Below are 23,625 nucleotides of genomic sequence, written 5' to 3'. Positions count from 1 at the left end.
TGTGGTTTTATTCTGTGCTACCAGTGCTACGGTTGACAATATAGTGCAATATAATGGGCAAAACCGGCATAAACAATAAAGCTAGTAGCTATTTGAACCCACCAGTGCTTAATATGGCCCACTACTGACCAATAAAACAATATACATTTATTCCAATACATTATGTTAACTAGTGTTGTACGTTCCTGTTCCGTGAACGTCATATCGACATGTGTCTACCGTCATATCTGAGGAAGTCGTCATATTTACAGTGGCTCCTGAAGGCAGCAGCGCTACCTCCACGTTGACTCAAAGTCCTTGTGCGCATGCCTTCACCTTCTTTGTACACAGTTTAAGCTTTTAAAATATCCCAGCTCTACTTTTCATTTGAGGTACATGAAGTCAGTATTGAGCAATAAAACATTCAATGAGAGACAAAAACGGTTTCATTAATTTGTGTAATGTATTTATTTGTGTGTAATTATTCTATTTTGTATTAGCATAAAAGGTAAGTTAAAGAAAGTATATATGGATTATCCACTGAATTCATTTTTAGCAACCAACCTGGCCAGTATCTAGTATTGGGATATTAAAGTCTTTGCGTCTTCTTGAATGTGCTTTTTCGTGATGTCGTTATTGATCAAATCTTTGAACAAATAAGAGCTACAAAAAAGCTTAATAAAAGACAAAGTAGCACAATGGGACACTAAATGTAACATTTATTATTCATCCGTTTGACATTTACACTTCTTACAAGGTGAAACCACTATTATCTTTACTAAAATATATTATAGGTCCGAGTGTATAAAGATATTTCGTACAGAAGAAAGGAAAGAACATAAAACTGCATTTTAAGACCCTGTATGTAAGGCTGAGCTTAATCTGGAACTGTCATATTGTAGAATAACTAAACCTAAATCTTCAGTTAGCCCAAAAGAAGAATTTGACAATTAAAGACACAGACATCCGATATTTGTGTGCAAGTCACAAATATTTAGGAGAATATAAATTATACTTAGTGTGAGTGGCACAGTCCTATACAGACTGTAGGTCTTTACAGGAATGATTTCACGCATTAGAGTACATTCGAAAGAAAGTTGTTTTGCACATAAAAAGGAAAACTGTTAATCATGAAGGCAAAGCCAGAGGCATGTACAACTTTTGCAACAACATGGACACACATCAAGTGAATTGCAGTTTTCCATTACCTCCCACCACAACATAAATAGCATAGTGTACATACAGAAAGATGTGATATGCTCTGTAATTCAACTTTGTGTGCAAAAAGGTTGTCCAAAGCATGATGAAAACTGATAACATAAAAACGACACGATATTCTATCGATTTGTGATCATCATCAAGGTTTCTATTCTAAAAGAAGCAGTAGTACTTAATCATATAAAATTGTTGCGATGCAAAAATATTTTCACACAGTATAATATTGACCTCTTTTTTTATTCTTGATGCCAAATACTAAGATCAAAAGGGTTTGCCTGGATAGCATGTGCATGTGTCTTTTAAAAAAAAGAGGGTCAAGTAAAGACAGCATAATCCTAACTGGCATCAAGGGTCAAAAAACAGGCTTCAGGTCTATTTTGGCAAAAAACTAAAACTAAAGAAAGAAAAGGAAAACAGTAAGACCCAGAATGAGGCAGAGGATTGTCAACAAGCAACTTAAAAGGAACCGTATGTTCACAACATGGTGAATCTGGTCAACCGACCATCCATTTGTGGAGAATTGTCCTCAGGCATCACTTAAACTGCAACATACAGAAGAAAGAGACACATGCAGATTGGATTTATCAACATGTCCATTATATTTCATCATATGACACACGCAGACTTTTCTTCAACATCCCTTACCGTGGTTTTGGGTGGCATGTTGGGTTTCTGGGACAACGCAGGTTTCTTGAGGAGAGCAGGCTTGCTGGGTTTTGGTGACGTGGGGAAAGGATGGTCCAGCAGAGAGGTTTCCCCGTTCCCCTCAGGAACCTGGTCGGCAGGAATTCCGGCCAACTCATAATGCTTCTTCCTCAGCTTGCCCAAACGCATTCGCTCTTTCCCCAAATGACTTTCTAATTCCAGCACCTTCACCTGAGGGGCGGGAAATAACCAGGGAGGTTATCTATCCATCGTATCTTGTTCAATTTAATTTAATTACATTCCATGTAAAATCCGTTGCACCTCAAGTTCATTTATGTGAAATGGGAAAATACCCCAAGTCATTATTGTAACGTCATTATCGTATTATACTCTGTGCATGCATTTAGTCTGTCAGTGTTAATTTTTAATTTCTTTCAATTTATTTATGGCTGACTGTATTGATTGGAATTGGTCCAGTTTTTGATAAAATTTCAGAGCTTTTAAATCACAACTAATAAAGAATCTAATCCTGACGCAGTGCAAAAAAATACCTTTCTGCACTCCATATTATTTATAAATCAAATAAATACAATATAACCTGTGTTTTGATGCCTTTAGACTTGCAAACTTACATTTAAATAAAACGTAATTCTAAAGAAATAAGGAGTTAATATTCTCAGTAGTAAATCTCAAAAGTAAGCTAGGTACACTTCCAGCCCTCCTCACAGTTCTGCGACCATGACTCACCTGTGACTCCATTTCTTCTTTTCTCAACTTGATGACGGACAACCCAGAGAAGTCCATGGTTTCTGCACATGAAAAGTGGTTAAGAGTTATGAGACAGATGATCGTCAGAGTCCAAAATGATCAACACAGATCAAATTGTCCTCACCTTTGTCCTCCAGGTGCTCCTGGCCCGTCCTTGTTGAGGCCACCACGTTAGCTGCCATTTCATTCACGTGGCGAGAAGCCTGCTGGAGAACTGAGAGCCTCTTACTGTTGCGTTCTGCCTTCACCTGAGAGCAGAGGAGAGCACTTGCGTGAGACCAGATGGCAACATTTAGACACTAAACCAACAGACCCATTGGCATATTACAATGTAGTATATTTATAAAATACAGTATCTCAAAGGTTCTATGATTGTATTACCTTTGAGGCAGCAACCAGCTGTGCTGTGCTGGCAGCGATCTCGTGGGAGCAGACAATCAACTCTTCGTATTTGCCCGTGTGCAGCACCACCTTATCAGCAGACTCCCTGTGAGGATCAGGTCAATATGCTCACTGTACCTGAGGTGCAACCCAATATTTATAGTAGTGCACCTTGAAAGACTAGCCCTGGCTGCTGCGATAGTCCCTTAGTTTCATGCAAGACAAGACGCAATGTGCTGTATGACTTACACCATCTCTGTGGCTCCCCATCCCACAGCCTTGGCAGCAGAGATTAGGCCCTCAGTCCAGCGAGAGTTTCTGGCGTAGAACTCCTTCATGGTTGCTGCACCCTGAACAAGCCAAACAATAATACCGTTAGTCCCTGTGAGTTGTTTTTCTGAGTGGAACAGAGAAACTTCCGGTTGAAAACAAAAACGCTTGAACCCGAGCTGCCCGTTATGGATTCAAAATAAGAACAATGTGACTCACCCTCCCACCCTCGACAATCTCCTTCTGCAAGTCTGTAGATGATATGATCAGCATGCGGATGGCCTACGAAGAGAGGAGGATGACAAAGAAGAACCAAGATATTAGGTGGATAATTAAAACAGGATATATGCAAGGTGGACTATGGCAGTAAAGAACATGCAGTTTATTAAACTACAGTACCTTCATCAGGTCTGTGCAGCTGTTGAGGATTCTAGAAAAAAAGAGTGAAAAAGTAAGTGGTGATAGTTATTCACAGGTTTCTCATCATTTAACATCAATTGAAGAATGACAAAAGGCGAACAAGGCCAAGAGGATGCACTTAGGTATCGTGCCATTAGTCCGATGAGAGATTTTAAATCTTAAAGACTATAACTGTACCCACCAGTTTGATATTAGACTCAAACAGATGATGCATCTTGCTACACGTTGCTGTTTGAAGTCCCAAGAAATGAACAAACCTTTCATTGACCTCCAGTTTTATTCCTGATGTGTCCTTTCGTGCCTGTTCCATCATTTCCTTCATACAAAAAACATTCACGACGTTTATCAGTTACAATAGATTCACTGCACAATAAAACAGGAAATGCTTTAAGGAGGATACTTGCACATCTCAAAGCAAGTTTTACATTACTTACATCAATCCTGCGGACAGCCTCCTCAATAGCTGCTGATGTTGCAGCCATTTCTTTATCGACCAGATCTCCGAGCTCATCCTGACGAATGTCCATGCCTTTTGGCCGCAGCTCCTAGAATTAACAAGAGAAACATGATGAGTGAGCAGTATTGGAAAGGACTTCAAACATCGCTGGGGAAAGAAGAAACTAAATGTTAACAAGTCTATGTTAACAAGTCTTCTTTGCAGAAATAAGATTTGACATCCAGACAAATCAGAAAATACCAATGTAAAAAAAAGACCACACATTGTATATCCACATCCAAACACGGCATGAGAACACACTGATACATTTACAGTGTTCATAATGCAGGAGGTAGCTGGAGATGATATCAACTTTTATAGTCAAAGCCAGAATCCAGCAATTTATGTTGGCCTCCTTGGAAGCAAAGAATAAAGTGGTTATATTAAGAGTAGATCTCTACTTAAAATTAATGCAAGACCAACTTTTCAGCCGTGAGAGTCGTGTTCACCTTAATGTACCAGACACAAGGAACGGTAGGAATGCTTCATAAATGCTAAATAAAGAGCATAATGTCTCTTTATTTGCAGCAACATTCAGAATATGCAAGCAAGAAACTGTCAGAAAAGTATACCCATTTAAAGAACATACTTCTTTATAGAACTATTATTCATATATAATACAGTAAACCTGGGTCTCCTTATTGTAACGCAAGTGAAGGCACTGGCAATTACTGGAAGTAGTATTTAATACAAAGTGAACACAGATATGCTGTGTTAGTGTATCTCACCTGACCCAAGTGAAGGATCTTTTGAATAATCACTCGAATGGAGGCCGGGTCAGCCCTTTGGAGGGTCATCTTGGACTTCAGGTCCTTGAGGAACTGCAGACTCTGAGTGGCACAGCCTCTGCAGTTCTCTGTCAGTCCTGTTGGGTGTAAAAGAGCAGCGATGAGCTACCGGACATAATGCTGTGTTCCTTTTCACACCAACACTGAAAACTCACTCCTCACATTTAGCTTGAAGCACTAAAGCAGAGGTTTGAAATCAAAACTGGAAAAATCAATATTCATGACTGAGATTTAGCTTTACATTCGAATGAACGGTGCTGGTAATAAATAGTTAGACAACCAATTTAATGCCAATGAGGTATTCATATTCCTTACGGTCTGCATGGTCTGGGGGGGCCGTGTGTGCAGTGGCGCTGGCATTAATGATTGTATCCGCAGTCAAGTGGGAGAACTGGGTCAGAGCCCTCAGCAGCAATCCAGCATCTGGTTACAAGAGCAAACAGTCAGAGAGCAGCACGCCACATCAACACACCAGCCACACACTGCCATGAGGTCAGCGGGGTCATGTTGAATCAGAAGCAGAGGAAACTCACCCCCCATGTTACTCAGATAATCCGCATGGCCCTTTTTCACTTTGTCAACGGAGCCCAGCGCGGCCTCCGCCCGACTTATGAGGTAATCTGTGTTTGGAATACAAACATAGAATTGAAAAAAACAAACACAAGAGCAACACTTCGCTGTTCATCTTTTTACGTCTGTGGAAATAACAGAAATGGGGTCTGACCTGGAGAGCTGGTGCAGCGTATATGAAGGGGGTCGTCCAGCTTTGCAACGGCATCTTGGATGATGCTCTCGGCCTCTGTGACGGTGCCCTGCAGCAGAGCAAACTGCTCCTCCAGAAGCTTCTGCTTAAGCTGCTCCTCCAGATTTGTCTACATGTACACGCACACACAACTACCTATTTAAAAGATCATGGATACCCGTCTGGTTTATATGGTAGAAAGTGTGTCATCAGCTAGAACACCATTACCCTTTCATTGTTGGTGAAGTCTATACTGTACAGGTCTAAACTGCATTGGATTGTGAGTATTATTTTAAGGTTACTCCTATAAGACTGAAATTAATGTAAATATAGCTGTTATACAAATGTAATTCTCAGGAATAAGTGAGGAGGACGAATTAAGGGGGGGAGATCGTCTGACTGACCTTCTCCTGCAGCTTCCTCTGCAGCTCTCCCAGCTCCCTGCCGTTCCTCTCTCGCTCCTGCTGAAGTGACGACTGCTGCACCTGTGCAGCTTGCTGCACAGACGACAGCTCCGCCTCCTTCTCGCACACAGATCGCATCAGACGCTCCTTCTCCGCCTGCAGAGCCGTCACTGAGCTGTTCATTTGCACCGACGTCTGGCGAAGGGAGAGAACGATGAGGGAAGCCAGAAGAGGCAGATGGCCTCGAGTGTCGGAAGGAAAGTCCATCCGGAAATGTGTGACAAACCTCAAGCCTCCAAACACAGAACGACTCAATACTAAACGGCGGTGCATTGGCTAAACATGATTGAGGTGGTGGCTTTATTCTACGGTTACAGGTGAACACTCCGCACCATCTCGCTGCTCTGCAGAGTCCCCTTGATGCGCATCATTTCTGCCATCTTCTCCTCCAGCGCCCTCTTCAGCTTCTCCATTTCAAACTTCTGCTCTTCCAGCTACAGTGACAATGAAACAACATTATTTATATCCACTAGCACTGCACTGCTACCTTGAAACCGGCATGCTCTTGTAAAGAAAAAACACCAACCTTCATTTCAGCTTCCTGTTTTATTCGATCAACCTCAAACGACAGCTGCCGTTTGGTCCTCTCTACCTCTTCCTGGGTCTGTTGGGTTGCCGATAGCATCTTCACAGTGTCTGCACTCTGTCGGCACATTAACACATTTAGTGTTACACACACACACACACAGCCAGGTGCTGACATCTAATTTAAACAAACATCCGAGGACTGGTCTGCAGTCTTTCTGTACCTTCCTAAGTAGTTCGGCATGGCTGGACACCAGCTCTGTGTGCTTCTCCCTCAGCTTATTGTAGCGCTGCTCAGTGGCCTGTGCTCTGCCTGCACAGCAAAGACAGGGGACAGCGTTATCATGTGCACGCGACCATATTTTGTCCGTGTATATGAGAGAAAGTATCGACTGTTTTACTTTCTGCTTCATTGAAGATGGCCTGTGTGCTCTGATGTTCTGCGTTTCGGCGACGCACCGCCTCCAGCTCCATGCGCAGTTGTTCATTTTCCACAAGAGCGTGTTGCTTCTGTGCACGCTGATCTTCCAGTTCTGCCTCCAAACTGTTGATTTGGGACTTCAGCTGTGTGATGTAACGCTGAGCCTTCAGGAGGGGAGAAGAGAGATCTGCATGTTAGGAACCATCTACTCCAAATTCTGGTCAATATTCAACATTACATTTTCATCTCACAAGAATAATTTATAACACCACCAGCTCACACAGGTGTAATTGATCAAATATATTCCATTCAGTGTGTCAAAGCCATTCCAGTGAGCCAGCATGCACAATACAATGGCCGTTGCTCACCTAAAAGGACCGGGGTCATAATTAATGTTTAGCCTGCATTGTAAAAATGGCGGCTGTGAAACAGGCATATAAAAACACGATAGTCCAAACGTGACGGCAACTGGACCCGTCTCGTTCAAAGGCTACTTGCCACAGTCCACATGTCCGGAGCAGCATTTGCATCCACCCAACACCCAGATCCTTTTGCACAGAGATAATAATGCCCTCGACTACACAGTAACTTCTTCAGTGTTTAAAAATCATTGTCAAAGTATATTAACTCTTTCAGAGTTATAACAACAATAGCAATAGTAAATAAAACCAATTTAGCCCCCAGTGTTGGTATAAATATTCAGAAGTTAACATGTTTGCGTAAAATATCGTGTTAAAGTGAATTGACTGTCAGTCAATACAACTAGAGCAAGAGTAAAACCCCAGTGTTGATGAAAACGTTCACTTTTCCTCTGGAAAGCTCCGCCCCCTTTCCTTTCTAATTGAATTTCATCACGCGCATTTTAATTCTGGAAAGACTGCGGTAAGTTTCTCAAAATTACTTAAACACTTAAAGAGTACATTTTAACACTAAGCCAGTGAACATATGGTCCCTTTCTACAGAGTGTTAAAGTAACACTGAATATAGTGTTAACATTTCAGAGAATGTGACTGCGTACCACACCGGTTCTATGCGCACACAAAAGATTCAGGACCGACATTCCTTACCTCTGCTTTGACGTTCTCCAGCTCTGCTCTCAACAACTGCAGGTCCTGCTTGAGACTCTCAATCTGGAGATCCCTGCCAGAGAGAAAACGGTCATAATGTGATGCCACAGATTACATACTGGAACCAAAAGGTTACAGTTAAAACGCTCAGGCTCACCGTTCATCGAATCCTCCATTTGGAGGTCCAAACGTCTTATCAAATATGTCCAATTGCTGAGAAAAAGGAAAATAGTAAGTGAAAAAGCAAACACAGCGTCATGGTACTATTGTACGAGTGCACGTGACTGCATGCATGCATCAGTGTCCTTTGTACCTTACCGGTGGCTGTGCCTGTATGCTGGATGTTGCGAAGTTGCTGACATCGATGAGCGGCTCGGGATCGTCGTCGTCGTCCTCTTGTTGCTCTGGTTCGTACTCATCGGGGATGACCACCACTGGCTTTACATGCTTAGCCAGTGAGGCGGCATGCAGGAAGTTAGGTGGGGACTGTCAAGGAGACAGACAATAGGTACGTTACCGTGTTATGGCAAGCTTCAACAGATCATAGCTCTATAAATAAACAATACAACTAAAGCAAATGTCCCTAGTTTGTATCTAACATGAGCAGCATTAGGTTTATCGTGAGGTCATTGTATATCCAAGAGGGTCTGTGACTGAAGTCATCCAACCTCCCCCTAATCCTCTGAGCTCTTACATCAGGCAACTTGGGGATCTGAATCAGCCTCTTGAAGTACATCATGTCTCTGGTTTTATTGAAGAAGGTCTTAAGGCTGTGGAACAAAGGACAACAAGTTAATCTAATACATTCTAGACTTATTAGATGGCTTTTAGGTGTTATAATTAGTTGGCAGGTATGGCAAACTGTGCCATCCTCTCTGAACTCAGCAGCAAAAATGTGAATGTGTCTGTGACTGTGACTCCATCTGACACCACAAAGGGTGGGAGATAGGAAGTAGTGCATGTGCACATTTGCACGGGAACTGCTGGGTGAGGCAGGATTATGTTGCGCTCTTCCTTTGATAAAATAATGACTGCTCGAAGTGATGCAGCCACTCTGATTCACTCGTAGCCTGGGGCCGCAGATGTCCTACCTGTGGAACTGGTCATGAAAACGATCACGGTGTCCTTGTAAAGTGTCTGCGGGGAGACCTGAAATCCACAACATCGTACAACGGTCTTTTGCTTTAAAACCATAGCTTGAATTAGACATAACTGACTTGTTATATTTTGTTGATAGAGCACATTTACCAAGTTTATCCTAGAATGTGTAGGCTAAGAGGGAGTAATAACTGTTCTTACAGGCATGCAGCTTGAATAGCAACTTGACGGTGAAGTGGTAGAGGTGACTACAGTCCTGGATAACTTGAATGAGTGGAGAAAGCCGACACTGGCCTGATGGAAGAGTGGAGATGGCGATGGAGGTGTTGAGCTGCCGTATCACTAGGAGAGAGAGAGCAGATAGGAGCATACAGTGAATCCCTTTTGACTGTCACATCAAACATTTTGTTGTGTGCTGTACCTTTTTTTATTATCTTTTCTGCAGAACACTTTGCTGGCCTCTAAATGATGCCCATGCCTAAGACTCATTGGACAATCGTGTGTTACAATCTTAGGCTTGTACAATAATGTACATTTACCCATTCTGTAAATCATCCCGATAAAATAAAGTGCAAACTGTTCCACTGAGTCAGCTACTGTTGAAATGTTAGTTTTCACATTTGTTTCTCTTGCTACTGAAGTGTCTTGCTGTCCTTCAGTGTACATTCTTTCACAGTACAGCTGCAAAATGGGTTCATGGGCCTCCACCCTGCAGGCATGGGAGGAGCACACCATTGCAGATCAACTGGAGGAAATCAACTTAATGTCCTCTAATTGAAGGCATTTCCTTGGACACAAGTTAGAACTGGACCAAGTGATTTAAACCAAAAAAAGGACTACAGTCTATGTGAAAACAGGCTGCTCACAATAACCCATTCTTCAAAAGGCTATTGGCTTTTCAACATAAACAGATCATGTCAGCAGGCTGCAGCCCTGGAGCTCAGGTTTCTCTTCCTTAGAAGAGTAAGATAGGGGAAAGGTGGGAGGTTTTTGTATTCACCTGTCTCAGCCAGCCTCAGCTCCGCATCCAAGTAATCAAACACCTCCACTGTGAGCTGGAACCTGCAGGAGAGAAGTTGATACTCCTCTTAGACAGAAAAGAGGCCCCACTAAAAAACAATGCTGATGTGACCATGTAAAATTTAACGAGCAGCAGGGCTTGTCCATTTTTGTTGTTTCTTTTGCTAGTTTGGCTGACAGCAGCTGTGCTGATACTTAGAACTGTGGATTTAAGGCCAAACAGATAATTAAATAAAGTCACTTCCTGCAGTATTTAGAAACTCACACATTATTAATGTCACTTCCTGCAGTGCGCTCCAGGACTTCGTCGGTGACTTCCAGGTTCGGAGGGATTTCTGAATGCTGCAGAAGTGCATTGTTGGAGGTTCAGTGTCTATTCCGCATTCATGGAGTGAATTCATATCATTTTGCCGAGTCATGCATTTGGTGTACCATCTACCATGTTGTGTGACATACAACGGAGGATGTGCTTACCTTCACATGAAACTCCATTTTTGTGCAGAGCAGCTTGGTATACAAAGCCACCAGCTGTCCATATTTGTCATGGAGGTTGTTCTGGAAATTCCAAGCAGTCAAGAATAAAGCACAAATAATATGTATACCTGTATTCTATCCATCTTGTCGAGATGAAGCCTTTTGCCTTACTGGAGGGAGATTGTTTCAGCCTTTACACACAATCCAGTTAACAACAAATGTATACATGTCTGACAATGCATTCTTTTGAAATCATTTAGGAAAATTCTGTGACAAAAAAAAGATGCAACGACTCACCCATTCTTTCCCAATTTCAACAAGAGAGCTGTGGTGCCTCATGCAGTCTTGTAAAACCTATGAAGGTGACAGCTTAAATTAACAACTATTAATTACGTTGAGATTCATGTTAAAGAGCCTTAATTTACACTTTAAAAGTGAACCGTTTCAGATGTTATTACCAGACATGATAGGAAGAAAGCCAATCATAAAAGTTAGACAATATTAATAATCACATGTAGGGTGTCAATTTATTTTCTTTTACATTAGTTCACACTAACAAATACTTCTGTTTAATTATTTCCCCGGGCTTTTTGTTTAACTCGTGCTGCTGCAACAGTCTTTGATCACTCAACGCATCTGCTCTTCTAACATCTCCCAGGTGTCTCAGGGAGTAAGAGGCAGTAAGAGAGGGGTACTTGGTGCCGTACATTGCGGTGTCCATCCCGCAGGATCTTGTGCAGCACGTGGCAGAACTTCCAGCTGAGGATTGAGCTGTTGGCCAGAGGGAAGCCCAGAGCGTAGGACCAGAAGGTGTAGGCTCCCTTCTCCCTGTGAGTCCCCAGGATGATTTCTGTTGTCGTCTTGTTAAGGAAGCACGTACAACATGTGCATTTCCCACACACTCGACTAAATGAAAATAGACATGTTCCTGATAGGTATCCATGATCTTTTTAGGAAAAAACAGTTACCATTTGTATTTATCTAACTATATCCCATTACTGTATCCTCCTTGGCTACAGACACATTCTTAAAAGGTATTGTGTGCCATCACAGATTTGAGCAGCCCCATCCCTCTGACTAACATATACAATTGCCTCTTTCTCCTTTCGTTTCTTATTGGTTTACTTCTTTGAATTGTGCCTTCTGTTGTCAGATCTCATCGTAATATTCCCTTCAATCAGAAATACATACAACTACTGAATAAACACTCATGCCGTTTCATGATGACTAAATAATACACGTGACACAAAAAAGATATGAATGTTTTACAAATAAATTACCTTTCAAGTTGTGATGTGAAGGCAGTACCAAACACTGCCTATATAAAACAAAACGGTTTATTTTTTTGTTAAGGATACGTCGTGCGTGTTTCTCCTTCACAGGCATCTCAGAGGTGGTGATGGCCTTGCTGATGCTGCTCAGCTGAAAAGAGAAGAGAGGAATTAATCTTTGATCTTTTACTTGCTTCTCCACCCACACAACCATTAAATGTAGAGCTAACAATAGACAAAGACAAATACATAAGATACACGTGAACCTAAATAAAGATTTGGAGACCAACAAATGACAACAGGGTGCGCTGCAGTGACAGGAATGAATCAGAGAAACAATGACGCTGCACTGTGCACACAGAAGGACTTCTGGCTCTCACCACGTGGTTAGCCCGATTTTAACTGACCAAACTAAATGAGTAATTCAGGACGAACTAGCAGCTAAAGTAGATTGATACTAAGCTTAGACTGACTTAGTGAAAGATGGCCACAGGAAAGAAGGCGTGCCGATTCCCTTTGTTCCGTTGCTGGTGCGATATCGCGATCTTGATTAAGATATGAATTATTGAAACTGAAAACTTTCCATATCTAGTGCTGCTAACCTAGCCTATTGTCAACACAAAGGATGTGAGTGGCGTTACACTTTACGCATCATCATCTATGGGCAGTCAGGTCAGAGAAAGTAAACCCTGCATCTAAAGATAACATCACAAACTAGAATGGGCACTCGGTAGAGCGCATACCTTCGCATATCACAAGATTGGGCATTGAATTATGAACATTTTGGCATTAGTTGCATGCCAATTGGATACAAATTGACCGTGCTATGGTAAAAAGAAGATTTTGACCTTTCCATGACCTTGACCTTTGACCCGATTGATCCCAAAATCGAATCAAATGGTCCCCGGATAATAACCAATCATCGCACCAAATTTCATGCGATTCGGTTTAAAACTTTTTGTTATGCGAGGAACACGCATACAAATAAATAAATAAATAAATACACGGCGATCAAAACATAACCTTCCGCATGTTCAATGCGAAGGTAATTATCCGCCTGATCGGGAGAGACTGAGCGTCACCAGAAGCACACAAGCTGTCTGCAACCTGTCCAGCAGGTTAATCAAGTGCAGCAGGAAAGGAGCAGGAAGGGGAGGGAGAAAAAACAAAAACGGTGTCTGTATTTCCTGACTGTCTTTGTGTCCACCCTCGGATACAAAAGCAATATGATAACTTCTTGGTATGGCTATGTTACATCAGGGTGCTCTACATTGTCATCCCCCTTTTTATGTTAATGTATTGATGTATCAGAGTAGCCCTACGATAAAAAAATGACTGTTTAACACAAACACATTCAGCACATCATTATTAATCTAATTTTGCAAATAAATGTGATAGCCACGAATCCCTCTTGAGCAAAAGTGTATGTTATTCTTTCATTGACTACTTTTAATGCCAAATGATTTACACGGTCTTTCAATGAACAACTAAGAAAAAAACTGAACAGTGCACATAAAAAAAAAGAAATACAAAAATAGACATTTGCTCAGTTTCTGTCTCTTATCGTTCTTCATGCACACGTTTCATTTATTTGCACAAGTCTGAAAACAAAGACCGTCTAAGAATGCATTTCTTCACAGTATCTTGATGCTTAAATAACCACCACTAATGGCTGACCGCAGCTGTGCTTCAGGCTGTGATCTACAAAGAGAAAGCATGAACAAGATGTCGCCAAAGATGGAGAAGGTCCGACACAGTGGTCTGTACCATGTGTTTGAACTGCGTATTCAGACCGTTGAAAGGTTATTTAAATATATAGGTTTAATGTTTGGGGGGGAAGGTATCACTGGGGACTGTTGATATTCATCCCTCTCCTCCCCTCCTGGCTTTTCAATTGAACTTTGGATTATCTAGTAAAATGTATTTCAATTTCAGCCCAAATGCACAGCAGATGTAGAACAAGTATCTCTTATAAAATGACTATGATGTTGCCTTTTGGAATCCTAAAAGAGAGATTTGAAACAGTGACTCACTTACACATAATAATTATTGATGCTGTTAAATGGCATTAACAATTACCCTGGACTACTGCGACAACACCCACAACTAAATGAGGCTTTAAAACGGTGTGGCGGGCCCCGCCTTAAGTCAGAATTCAGCTCTGTGTTTTGTTGAACAAGAACATCGACACTGAGGTGTTGCAATCAACCACAACTGCTAGTGTTTGCTAAAAAAAGCTGGGTGCCGTTTACAGAATGGGGAAAATACATGTTATATTATAATAACTCTGCCCAACACGCTTAGCTGTGAATAATTTTGTATTAAATAGACCTCAGTCAAATCATTCGCAACAAAATCAGAAATGTACTACACATTCACATGTACTTATTTAAGTGCACCGTTGTAGGGGACTCTGTTGGGAGCACATAATTCACAAGACTAGTAGGGTGGTGTGCAGGATACGTGACCGGGTCCCTTTAAGAGATGGGAGCGTAACCAGGGCAACGGGGTGGCGTCGAGGGGTTTAAAGGTCACGAGGTGTCAGTGTCACGGGTGAAATGTTTTGTGTGAGGAAATAAACGGCCACAGAGGTGTGCAGACAAAGAAAGTGACTTTGTCCATATCGTTCATTCCCGCGCTCCGACACTGGTGACCCTGGCTCTACTGGACGGATCCAGAGACGAGCATGACGACGCACGCAGTTTCGCTTAAGCTGCCGGAGTTTTGGGAGACGCATGCATCGGTCTGGTTTGCTCAAGCTGAAGCGCAGTTCGCACTCAGAGACATTACCGCAGACTCGACGAAATATTATTATGTCGTGGCGGCGCTCGGCAGTTCGACAGCGGGCCGAGTGGTGAGCATCCTAGAGAACCCCCCGTTCAGCGACAAGTACGCCACTTTGAAAGAACACTTGCTGAAGGCGTTTGGACTGTCGGACACCGAGCGGGCTCGCCGGCTGCTCTCACTGAACGGCCTCGGCGACAGCAAGCCGTCGGAGCTTATGGACAAGATGCTGGCTCTCCTCGGTAGACACCAGCCCGAGTTTTTATTCATGGAACTGTTTCTACAGCAGCTGCCTTTGCAGGTGCGGTCAGCTTTGGCCAATTCCAGGATTAAGGATTGTCGGGAGTTGGCCGAGGAGGCCGATAAGTTTTTTTCTTGCCGGACAACAACACTGCGCGGCCGTGCAGAAGCCGGCGCAAGCTGTATGACTACCAGCGGAGACGGCGGTTGTCGCTGCAGCGGAAGCAAGTCAACGATGGGGAACCGCCGGCTTGTGTTTTTACCACGCACGGTTTGGACCGAGGGCGACACGGTGCCGCTCGCCATGCAGTTACAGCAAGAAGGGAAATGCCGGGGCCGGCGCTCAGTAGCTGCCGTGAGCGTCGGCCGAGCGGGCAGGCTGCTGTTCATCCAGGACGACATCTCCGGGCGGCGTTTTCTGTGCGATACGGGCGTGCAGATCAGCGTCATGCCGGCATCACAGGTGGACATGCTGACAGACGGACATGGCCCCCCCCCCCCCTTGAAGCCGCGAACGGCAGCTCCATCCGCACATTTGGGACACGGAGCGTACAGCTGTGTTTCAGGGGGCAGCATTTCCGCTGGGACTTTGTGACGGCTAAGATTAACATGCCCTGACTTGGTGCGGATTTCCTGTGTGCCTATGGACTGTTGGTAGACGTCAAGGGCCGCCGCCTGATTAATGCTTTGACTTTCTTCTCTTACCCGTGCACACTAGGGGGAGCAGATGCAACCAGGCTGGCTACCCTCTCAGCTGCGGATGGGTTTCTTCGGTTGCTGGCTGAGTTCCCGGACCTCACACTACCCACCTTCTCATCCTCCACGGTCAAACATGGGGTAGAACATTACATCTCGACCACTGGCCCACCGGTACATGCCCGGGCCCGGCGCCTGGACCCGCAAAGCTCATCATCGCCAAGACAGAGTTTGACAACATGGGCGCCTGGGCATCATTCGCCGCTCCAACAGCCCGTGGGCGTCACCCTGCACATTGCACGAAGCCTGGAGGTGGGTGGCGTCCGTGTGGGGATTATCGCCGGCTCAACGATGCAACGATCCCGGACCGCTACCCAGTTCCGCACATCCAGGATTTTTCTGCCCATTTGTCCGGTAGCGTGGTGTTTTCTAAGGTCGACCTGGTTCGGGGTTATCATCAAGTGCCCGTTCAACCTCTGGATATTCCCAAGACGGCACTGATCACACCTTTCGGCCTCTTTGAATTTTTGAGGATGCCGTTTGGCCTCAAAAATGCAGCACAGACTTTCCAGCGCCTCATGGACACTGTGCTTAGGGACCTGCCTTTTTTGTTTGTTTACCTGGACGACATCCTGGTTGCCAGTTCATCGAGGGCAGAGCATATGTCTCATTCTTGAGGGAATGTGTCTGTTTTTCAGAACTTCTTCGTTGTGTTTTCGATGCCAGTTCGGTCTCCTTCTGCTGCTCTGCAAACAGGGTTAGCTTCATGCTGTTAGCTAGTTAGCTTCATGCTGTTAGCTCGATAACTGCGGCAAGATTCGTGCTTTACACTTGTCTGCAGCTCTTTAGATCCCTCACCCCGTTGTAGTCCAGAGAGTTTCAGTCCCAGGACTTTGGAACAACAGACAGGGGAAACTAAACAGCGCATTACTCACTGAGCCTCCAGCTAACCAGCTCCGTTAGCAACCTGCTCGCGTAGCTCCGTGGAGCTCTCTGGCTGAGGGAACGATACGTCTCTGATCTGCCGAATAGTCCAACCACGTGAAATAATAAAACAATGTCATTGGCCAGAGAGCACATTTTTGTGCCCCAAGATTCACGTTTCATCCGCCAATGAGAAGCTGTCCTTGCCGAAACGACTGTGAAATGTTTGCTCGCTGCTGCACACACACGTTTGGCCGGTGCCCTGAAAATGGGGCGGGGCTTCTCTCCGTGATAATGAGTGGCGATATATTATATTTTTTCACATTAACTTAAGTGGTTGTTGACAGGCTGACGGTCTCCCACACACATTTAGCGCGTCAACACAGTATATTTACTTAAATGATTTGGCATATAATGTTTTTTGACAGGATGTATATATTTTTTTCTTCTTCTTTTCTTTTTTCATCTCAAAATTTTAAGAGGGGCGGCGCCCTAGCGCCCTCTATGGACGCACCGCCACATAAAGCACAGAGGGGCTCCTGTGGCGTTCGGAGCGAGAGAGGGGTGGACGGCTTCCGACGCACGTGAACCGCCGCCGCCTCGTCGTTCCCTCAGGGCGAGTGCAGAGGGCGAGCGCGGAGGCCCGGGTGACAATGAGGCGTTTGTTTGGGGAGGAAGGCCGACAGCTGGGGCACACGGTCGGGTTGGACGGGGGCCGCTCTCTGGCACACAGAGCCTGGCACTGAGGCCTCGACAGATGGCCGATGAGCAGGGAGCCTCTCTGGTACATTCAGAACGCTGCTGTCCGTCAGAGAGCAGCGAGAGAAGGGACGGTAGGGCTGGCCGTCGGGTCAAAATCTCTACCCCCACATTGGTAATTTCATATTCCGATACATATCACAACATAGCATGTTTTTTGGTAACTCAAATGAATATATTTCCTAATTTTGTTATGAACTTTAGTGCAAAAATAAGTCATATTTTCTAAGAACTTTTAGCTAGTATGGGCTTGTTTTGAATCAATTTAACCCTCCTGTTACCTTTAGGGTCAATTTGACCCCATTCAATGTTTAATGTCGGTGTTCTTTGGGGTCAATTTGACCCCAGGCTGTTTTTCACTGTCAAACATATAAGAAATATCAACTTTTTTATATATTTAAAGGGCTATTTAGGTAGTCAATAAACAAACATAAAGTACCTCACACTTAAACTTGGGAAACAATATTAATTCTAATAATTTTCTGGAGGTTTTAATAGCTGGGGTCAAATTGACTCCGAGCATAAAATATGTTAGTAAATGTGAAGGTAACAGGAGGGTTAAACAAGGTGATTGTGGACCACAATATCTCCAAAAACTATATGATTCCATAGCAAAATGATACATTACTATACAATAATGTACATTAGATGCAGGACAAGAGATGGACGGTGACAACAAAAACTACATACGATTAACTATCAGAATAAAGACACGACCACCAGGCAGCGGGATGTATTGCAGCTTATCTTTAGCCTTTCGTCGACCTACACCTAGGTCACACACAGATACCATGTTCTTAATGCCGTGGTCAAATGTAAGTCAGTTGAAAATCAAACTTTTTGCTAATGGAGCAATTTGGTCAATTTGGTCACCAGACTCCACAGCCTCCCACGCTGTGTGAACACCTCCAGCCTTGAGGCGTCTCCGCCTTACCTTGTCATCTTTGCCTTTCAGCAGTGTGTCCATGTGCTTGGACATCCTGGCAGAGTGTCTGAAGTTAATGGAGTCAAAGCATCAGCGCTACACCCGAGCTGCTTCTCACTGGACACAGTGACCCGAGGCAAGAGCACTTATCACAGGTCCTTATCAGCTTAATCCAACAGAATGCTGCTGGAGCTCTGGCGGACAAGGTCACAAACAGTCTTTAGCACAGCTCACACCTATTAGCGCGATGAAGTACTGACAGGAATGCCAACAGTTCACCTGGCCGCTGTATCGAACCAGTGGAAGCCGGGAGTCACAGACGCAATAAAGCAAACGCCAAATGAAAGATATCCTTGACACAGTTTTCATTTTGCATTTAACAGCTTTGTCAATTTTTTTGAGTATTTTTCAGATCAAATGATTTTAAAAAGGGTTACTTTTGCTTTTTACCTTCGCATTGAAAATGCGGAAGGTTATGTTTTGATCGCTGTGTATTTATTTGTATGCGTGCGTGTTATTGGCATAACTCAAAAAGTATTAAACCGAAACGCATGACATTTGGTGGGATGGTTGGTTATTATCCGGGGACCATTTGATTAGATTTTGGGATCGATCGGGTCAAAGGTCAAGCTCGTGAAAAGGTCAAAATCCTCTTTTTACCATAGCGCGGTCAATTTGTATCCAATTGGCATGCAACTAATGCCAAAATGTGGCTGCGTCTAAGGTATGCGCTCTACCGAGTGCCCGTTCTAGTATTTGTGTGTTGCTCTGCTCCCACCACTTCTTTGTCCATTTTTTAAGTCAAACTAAAACAGCCTCTCCCACATCAACAGACAATACTCATAACAAAGAAACCAACAGTGGACATCCAGTTTTGCTCATCCAGTTTCATGCGTCCCTAAACAGAAATATAAAAAGCCCTTTTCCGGCCCCAAAACCACACGTGGTGATCGTCTAATGTGGTGCGAGCTGTAATCCCTCAGGTCACCGTCTACTCTTATTGCTATAAGTTCACAAATTGTGTTCATGCATCATATCCAAGGATTAAAAGGACACACTTGGATAGGTAGCTACTACAGACAAACATGGCAACAAATACAATGCAAACAACTTGTGCAAAATAAAATGCATAATCTGTCCTAAAAGACTGTTCTCGTTGATTTGACCGAACTCGCACTAAAGAGAATTAACTTCCTTTTTATGAAATATGTTCTCGAAAGCAGCATAATGGAGGAACTTAAGAAAGTGTGAATAATCAAGATAACTATTGAACGACTGCACAGAAAAAGTTGTGATCTATTATATGGTTCGGCCTAAATCCAAGTAAAATAGCGACACTACATCGACTAAAATATTTAAAAGACAAACGGGTCTTTAGCAACCACAATGTTTTTGGGCCAGTTGTCCAAGCTGTTAAATTAGCTAATGATTCACATGATGTTCATGATTATGAGTTTGCTGTATAACTTGATGGATATTATACAAAAGACAGTCTTATGATTACATTATGAGCACGTTTTGTAAATAATGTTTTAATGGTTAGACTTTGCAAAAAAGATGAGCATTTAGTGCGTAGAAACACTGATGGAAGCGGTTGAAGGTAAAGTCATAGCTCGAATCCATCGCCTTTGTGTTTGTTGACAAACATCGACGTCAGATCTCACTGCAAAAACAAAATCTTCACTTAACAATTCAGCTTTTTTTTATTAAGGAGTGAAACATTCCTCCCCAACATACTTCTAATTCTCGCTCTACTCTCGCTCAGTCGCTGCGCTTTTGCCCTCTGGTACTCCCATCCCCCTTCCCCCTCTCATGGGCGCTCTCCCAGGCAACAAGAGGGAGGGAAAGCAAACACGACACACAAACACACACACAGGACCCTGTGTGAGACATTTCACCTTGGAACCAAGGTCAACATGAAGAGGAGAGAGTGCAGGAGAGGAGTGACACTGCAGCACTGTCACTCGTTTCAGTAAGGGCACTCGATGAATCAGCAATACTGAGAAACGTGTGTGTGTTGGATAGATTATAGGGGCTCCCACCAACAGAGCAGCCTTTTAAACATATAAAAGGTTAAATTGTTGTCCAATTTCCCATTTAAAAAATGTGAATACAGTACATTTTGGAAGAAGTTAACCAGTTGATTCTCCACATACAAACTACCTGTAGTAAAATGCTGATTAGGAGGCAGTCAAGAGCCGTACAAATATCAGGAGGAGATTCTGCCTAGGACTGCCTACTTAATTTGCATATTGCCAAGTGGGTTCATTCAGCTGAGCAGTGACACCCCTCAGTCATTCACATAAACAAGAACCCCAGTTCAAAGCCTCAAATGTTACACTCAGTTCTGAATAAGCTGTGAAATGTAAACATAAACAATGCGCTTGATGCCATTTGCTATTCCTAACAAATACTGCCACATTTACCAAGTGAACTTGGGTCAACAAACATGCTGAAGGGAGGTGGCTGGATCAATGTGTGATTATGATTGAACGGTTACATATGATGGCCATTGTTTGAGAGGCTAGGTGCAGATTAAAGACAAGCAGGAGTCCAAGCACCTCGGCTCCACTTCTCTGCACTGCTTCATAAGCAAATAGAATACTGACAGAGCAGTGGAGGAAAAAGCACAGCCCATTTTAGATTACATAACACTGAACGTGCTTTAAATCTGCACTCCTACGCAGCCGCTCCAGTTTGTGTAGTTACTCAACCTCGTCTGAATCTCACATTCCCATGCGAGACTGGGGGGAGTGGGAGGGCAGCTCCACGAGCTTAACAGGTTGAAGTGCCTCATCAACAACACCGTCTACGTTGAAGAATCTAGATGGTGAAGATCATAAAAGAGTATACTTGGCAGAGGAGGTGTAGTGAGGTAACTGCTAGACACCACAATGCACCTGTTGTTGCACGGAAAATGTGACAAACCTCATTCCTTCAGTGAACAGACCGGAACCTGACTTAATGAAGTACTCCACCAGGGTAATTAATAGAACGCCATGTTAATGTGCTTTATCCAGCAACAAGGCTGTTAAAGACAGAGTAGATGTCTGTATGGGAGGAAGGGTGGCCAAACAGGAAGGACTCGATCAGCATGATGCCGATGTACAGGGAGGACTGAACGGTGACAAAGGAGAGCACTGCATGGACTGGTTGGCTTTCAGTCGAGCAGAAAGATGCCTCAAAGACATTTAAAGGGGCAGGTTCACCACCAACTACCTCACCTGAGGTGCTATGCATCAGTTTGTACTAAATATTAAATTGTACAACTCAAAGTCTGTGAATTATTTTAAGAACCCAGGTCAGGAGACATTGTTGAAGTCAAGTGTGTTTGTGTTCAGTTGTATGTCGTGTCGTTTTGAGTAGAGTGCCACATCGTCCCAGTGTTGGAGAGAAGACAGACGATCTCTTCTGCCGATACAACACACAACACGCACAAACAATCGATGTGTATACATGACACCACAGGGAAGAATAACACTATCTATTTTGCCCACTTTACATTTAAAATGTCAAACATTCAATTCCCAAGTCAAGGTGTTAATTGAAAATGTGGCCTATGCGGTACCCTTCACTGTGAGCTCCGCGCACGCGCACACAAACACACATTTAGACACACGCGCACACATATTTAGACACACACATACACACACACGAACACACGTTTGGACACACACACACAGCTGGCTGTGATGAAGCGCTAGTTCCCGCAGTGAGCCTTGTGGCTGTCTCTGTACCTGCCGCTTGTCAAAGTGCTCCCTCTCCGCTCCGAGGTTGGCCTCCGACCGCCGGGATTTCGCGTGCCTCATGCTGTTCATCGTCTCGAGGTGACAAAGACGGTTTCCGCGAGAAACCCCAAATGTAAGACGCGAAATACGTGCAGGCTCGAGGTAAACGTCAGCGGTGTCTTCTTGTATCTTTACAACATGGTCTCTGGGACATCCCCAAGCTGCGGCTGAAGGAGGAAGAGCAATGAGTGCGTGACGTAGATAGACCCGCCCCCAAGGTGGAGGAAACCATCATCATCAGTCTACTGCCGCCAAAAGCATCGCGGATGAGTGTTTTGAATCAGCATGTTCTTTCTTTTTTTAATATCGTGCTATGTATTTCGGTTATTTTCTGACGAGGCATGCTCACCTGGCCGTCTTTCTCAGCTGCTGCAGTGACGTCACCTCAATGAAATCCAAACGCATGAGGATTATAATTGTTTTTCTTCTTTCGTGCTTCTCTTCTAATCACGAGATTGCATCTGCTTTTAAAATGACAGTACAGTAGATGTGGAATAATACACGAGGAAATGATGCTCACATTATTGCTGTGGCACGTGTACATATGGGTCAGGTCATAAGCATCGTACTATTCAGCATACATATGACAAACAAGTGCATGGCATTAAAGACAACTGTAGTGTACTGTAGCACAGAAGCTGTCATGGTTGCAGGTATGTGTGCCCCTAAGATGGAGAGGAAAATAATGCAAACAATGCTTATAAATCCTCTCAAATGAACACTGTTCAACATAATTCAGTGACATAAAATGTAGAAAGACAGTATGTGTGAAAATATTATGAACATGGATGAGTTCTATAAATCTATGATTTATTTTCCTTTAGTGACTACAAGTCCCTATGTTAGTAGACCTCACTTTTCATACATTCACATTGAGATGCAGCTGTTTTATGAGGCTCACAACTTTAAAACGTCAGCAATGGATCCGACTCGAATTCATCTGTTCATGGTTATTCATATGTCCTCTGGTTATTATCTTTAATCAAGTGAATCAACAAATGATAATGTATTTTCCTCTCACTCACTAATATCCTTTTTTAATGGATTTGGAGGCTGCTTTTTCCTGCTCGGTTCATCTTTACTCGACTTGGCTGACATGAGCTGAGGTACGTGGAATAACTTGTTTTGTTGATCTGCTTCCTTCATATTTTATATATTTCACAGCTCCAGCCCAAACCTTCAGGAAGATATATATTCAGTGAATAAAAGACACAAAGCAAATGGTCATACATAACAAACAAATTGGACAACATGTGTCTTACGTTATATTGTTTGACACTGCAATAAGAAAACTAACACGTCACTTCTTACGTAAATGTTAGGCTGTGGCAGCATTTCAAACCTCGTCACGGTTGTAGGACTGGAATTTCACGTTTGTTGCGCCGGGTGTAGTTGTGACTGATGTTTTGTTCCCAAGTATGCAGCTGATGGGACAACAAGAGAAGAGAACAAAAGGAAGGGT

The 23,625-nt window shown here is 43.5% G+C and overlaps 1 protein-coding gene and 1 long non-coding RNA gene across 3 annotated transcripts; one reads left to right on the top strand and one right to left on the bottom strand.

The window, feature by feature from the left end:
- Positions 1-680: 680 nt before the first annotated feature.
- Positions 681-22,294, bottom strand: hip1rb (huntingtin interacting protein 1 related b). 2 transcript variants are annotated; one of them, XM_056419555.1, is made up of 32 exons: positions 22,113-22,294; positions 12,135-12,198; positions 11,484-11,626; positions 11,074-11,130; positions 10,777-10,857; positions 10,568-10,644; positions 10,283-10,344; positions 9,484-9,624; positions 9,276-9,333; positions 8,879-8,954; positions 8,503-8,670; positions 8,342-8,397; positions 8,185-8,257; positions 7,098-7,281; positions 6,921-7,009; positions 6,698-6,814; positions 6,504-6,605; positions 6,112-6,306; positions 5,690-5,837; positions 5,499-5,585; positions 5,281-5,388; positions 4,906-5,042; positions 4,116-4,226; positions 3,939-3,997; positions 3,661-3,691; positions 3,481-3,543; positions 3,241-3,341; positions 2,992-3,097; positions 2,735-2,858; positions 2,590-2,651; positions 1,843-2,073; positions 681-1,739 (listed from the first exon to the last, which is right to left on the bottom strand). In XM_056419555.1, the coding sequence occupies exons 1-32, from the start codon at positions 22,191-22,193 to the stop codon at positions 1,731-1,733; spliced, it is 3,201 nt and encodes a 1,066-aa protein (XP_056275530.1). In that variant the 5' UTR covers positions 22,194-22,294; the 3' UTR covers positions 681-1,730. The 2 variants fall into 2 exon arrangements, with proteins under 2 accessions (XP_056275530.1, XP_056275531.1); XM_056419556.1 differs by lacking the exon at positions 22,113-22,294 and adding an exon at positions 18,385-18,517.
- Positions 17,403-18,932, top strand: LOC130197065 (uncharacterized). The gene is made up of 2 exons (XR_008832371.1): positions 17,403-17,565; positions 18,406-18,932. It is a non-coding gene; the product is annotated as an uncharacterized LOC130197065 (long non-coding RNA).
- Positions 22,295-23,625: the final 1,331 nt, after the last annotated feature.

The sequence above is a fragment of the Pseudoliparis swirei genome, chromosome 7 (genome assembly GCF_029220125.1).
Source record: "Pseudoliparis swirei isolate HS2019 ecotype Mariana Trench chromosome 7, NWPU_hadal_v1, whole genome shotgun sequence".
In the NCBI taxonomy this organism is placed as follows: Eukaryota; Metazoa; Chordata; class Actinopteri; order Perciformes; family Liparidae; genus Pseudoliparis; species Pseudoliparis swirei.
This window is presented reverse-complemented; position numbering and strand designations above follow the sequence as displayed.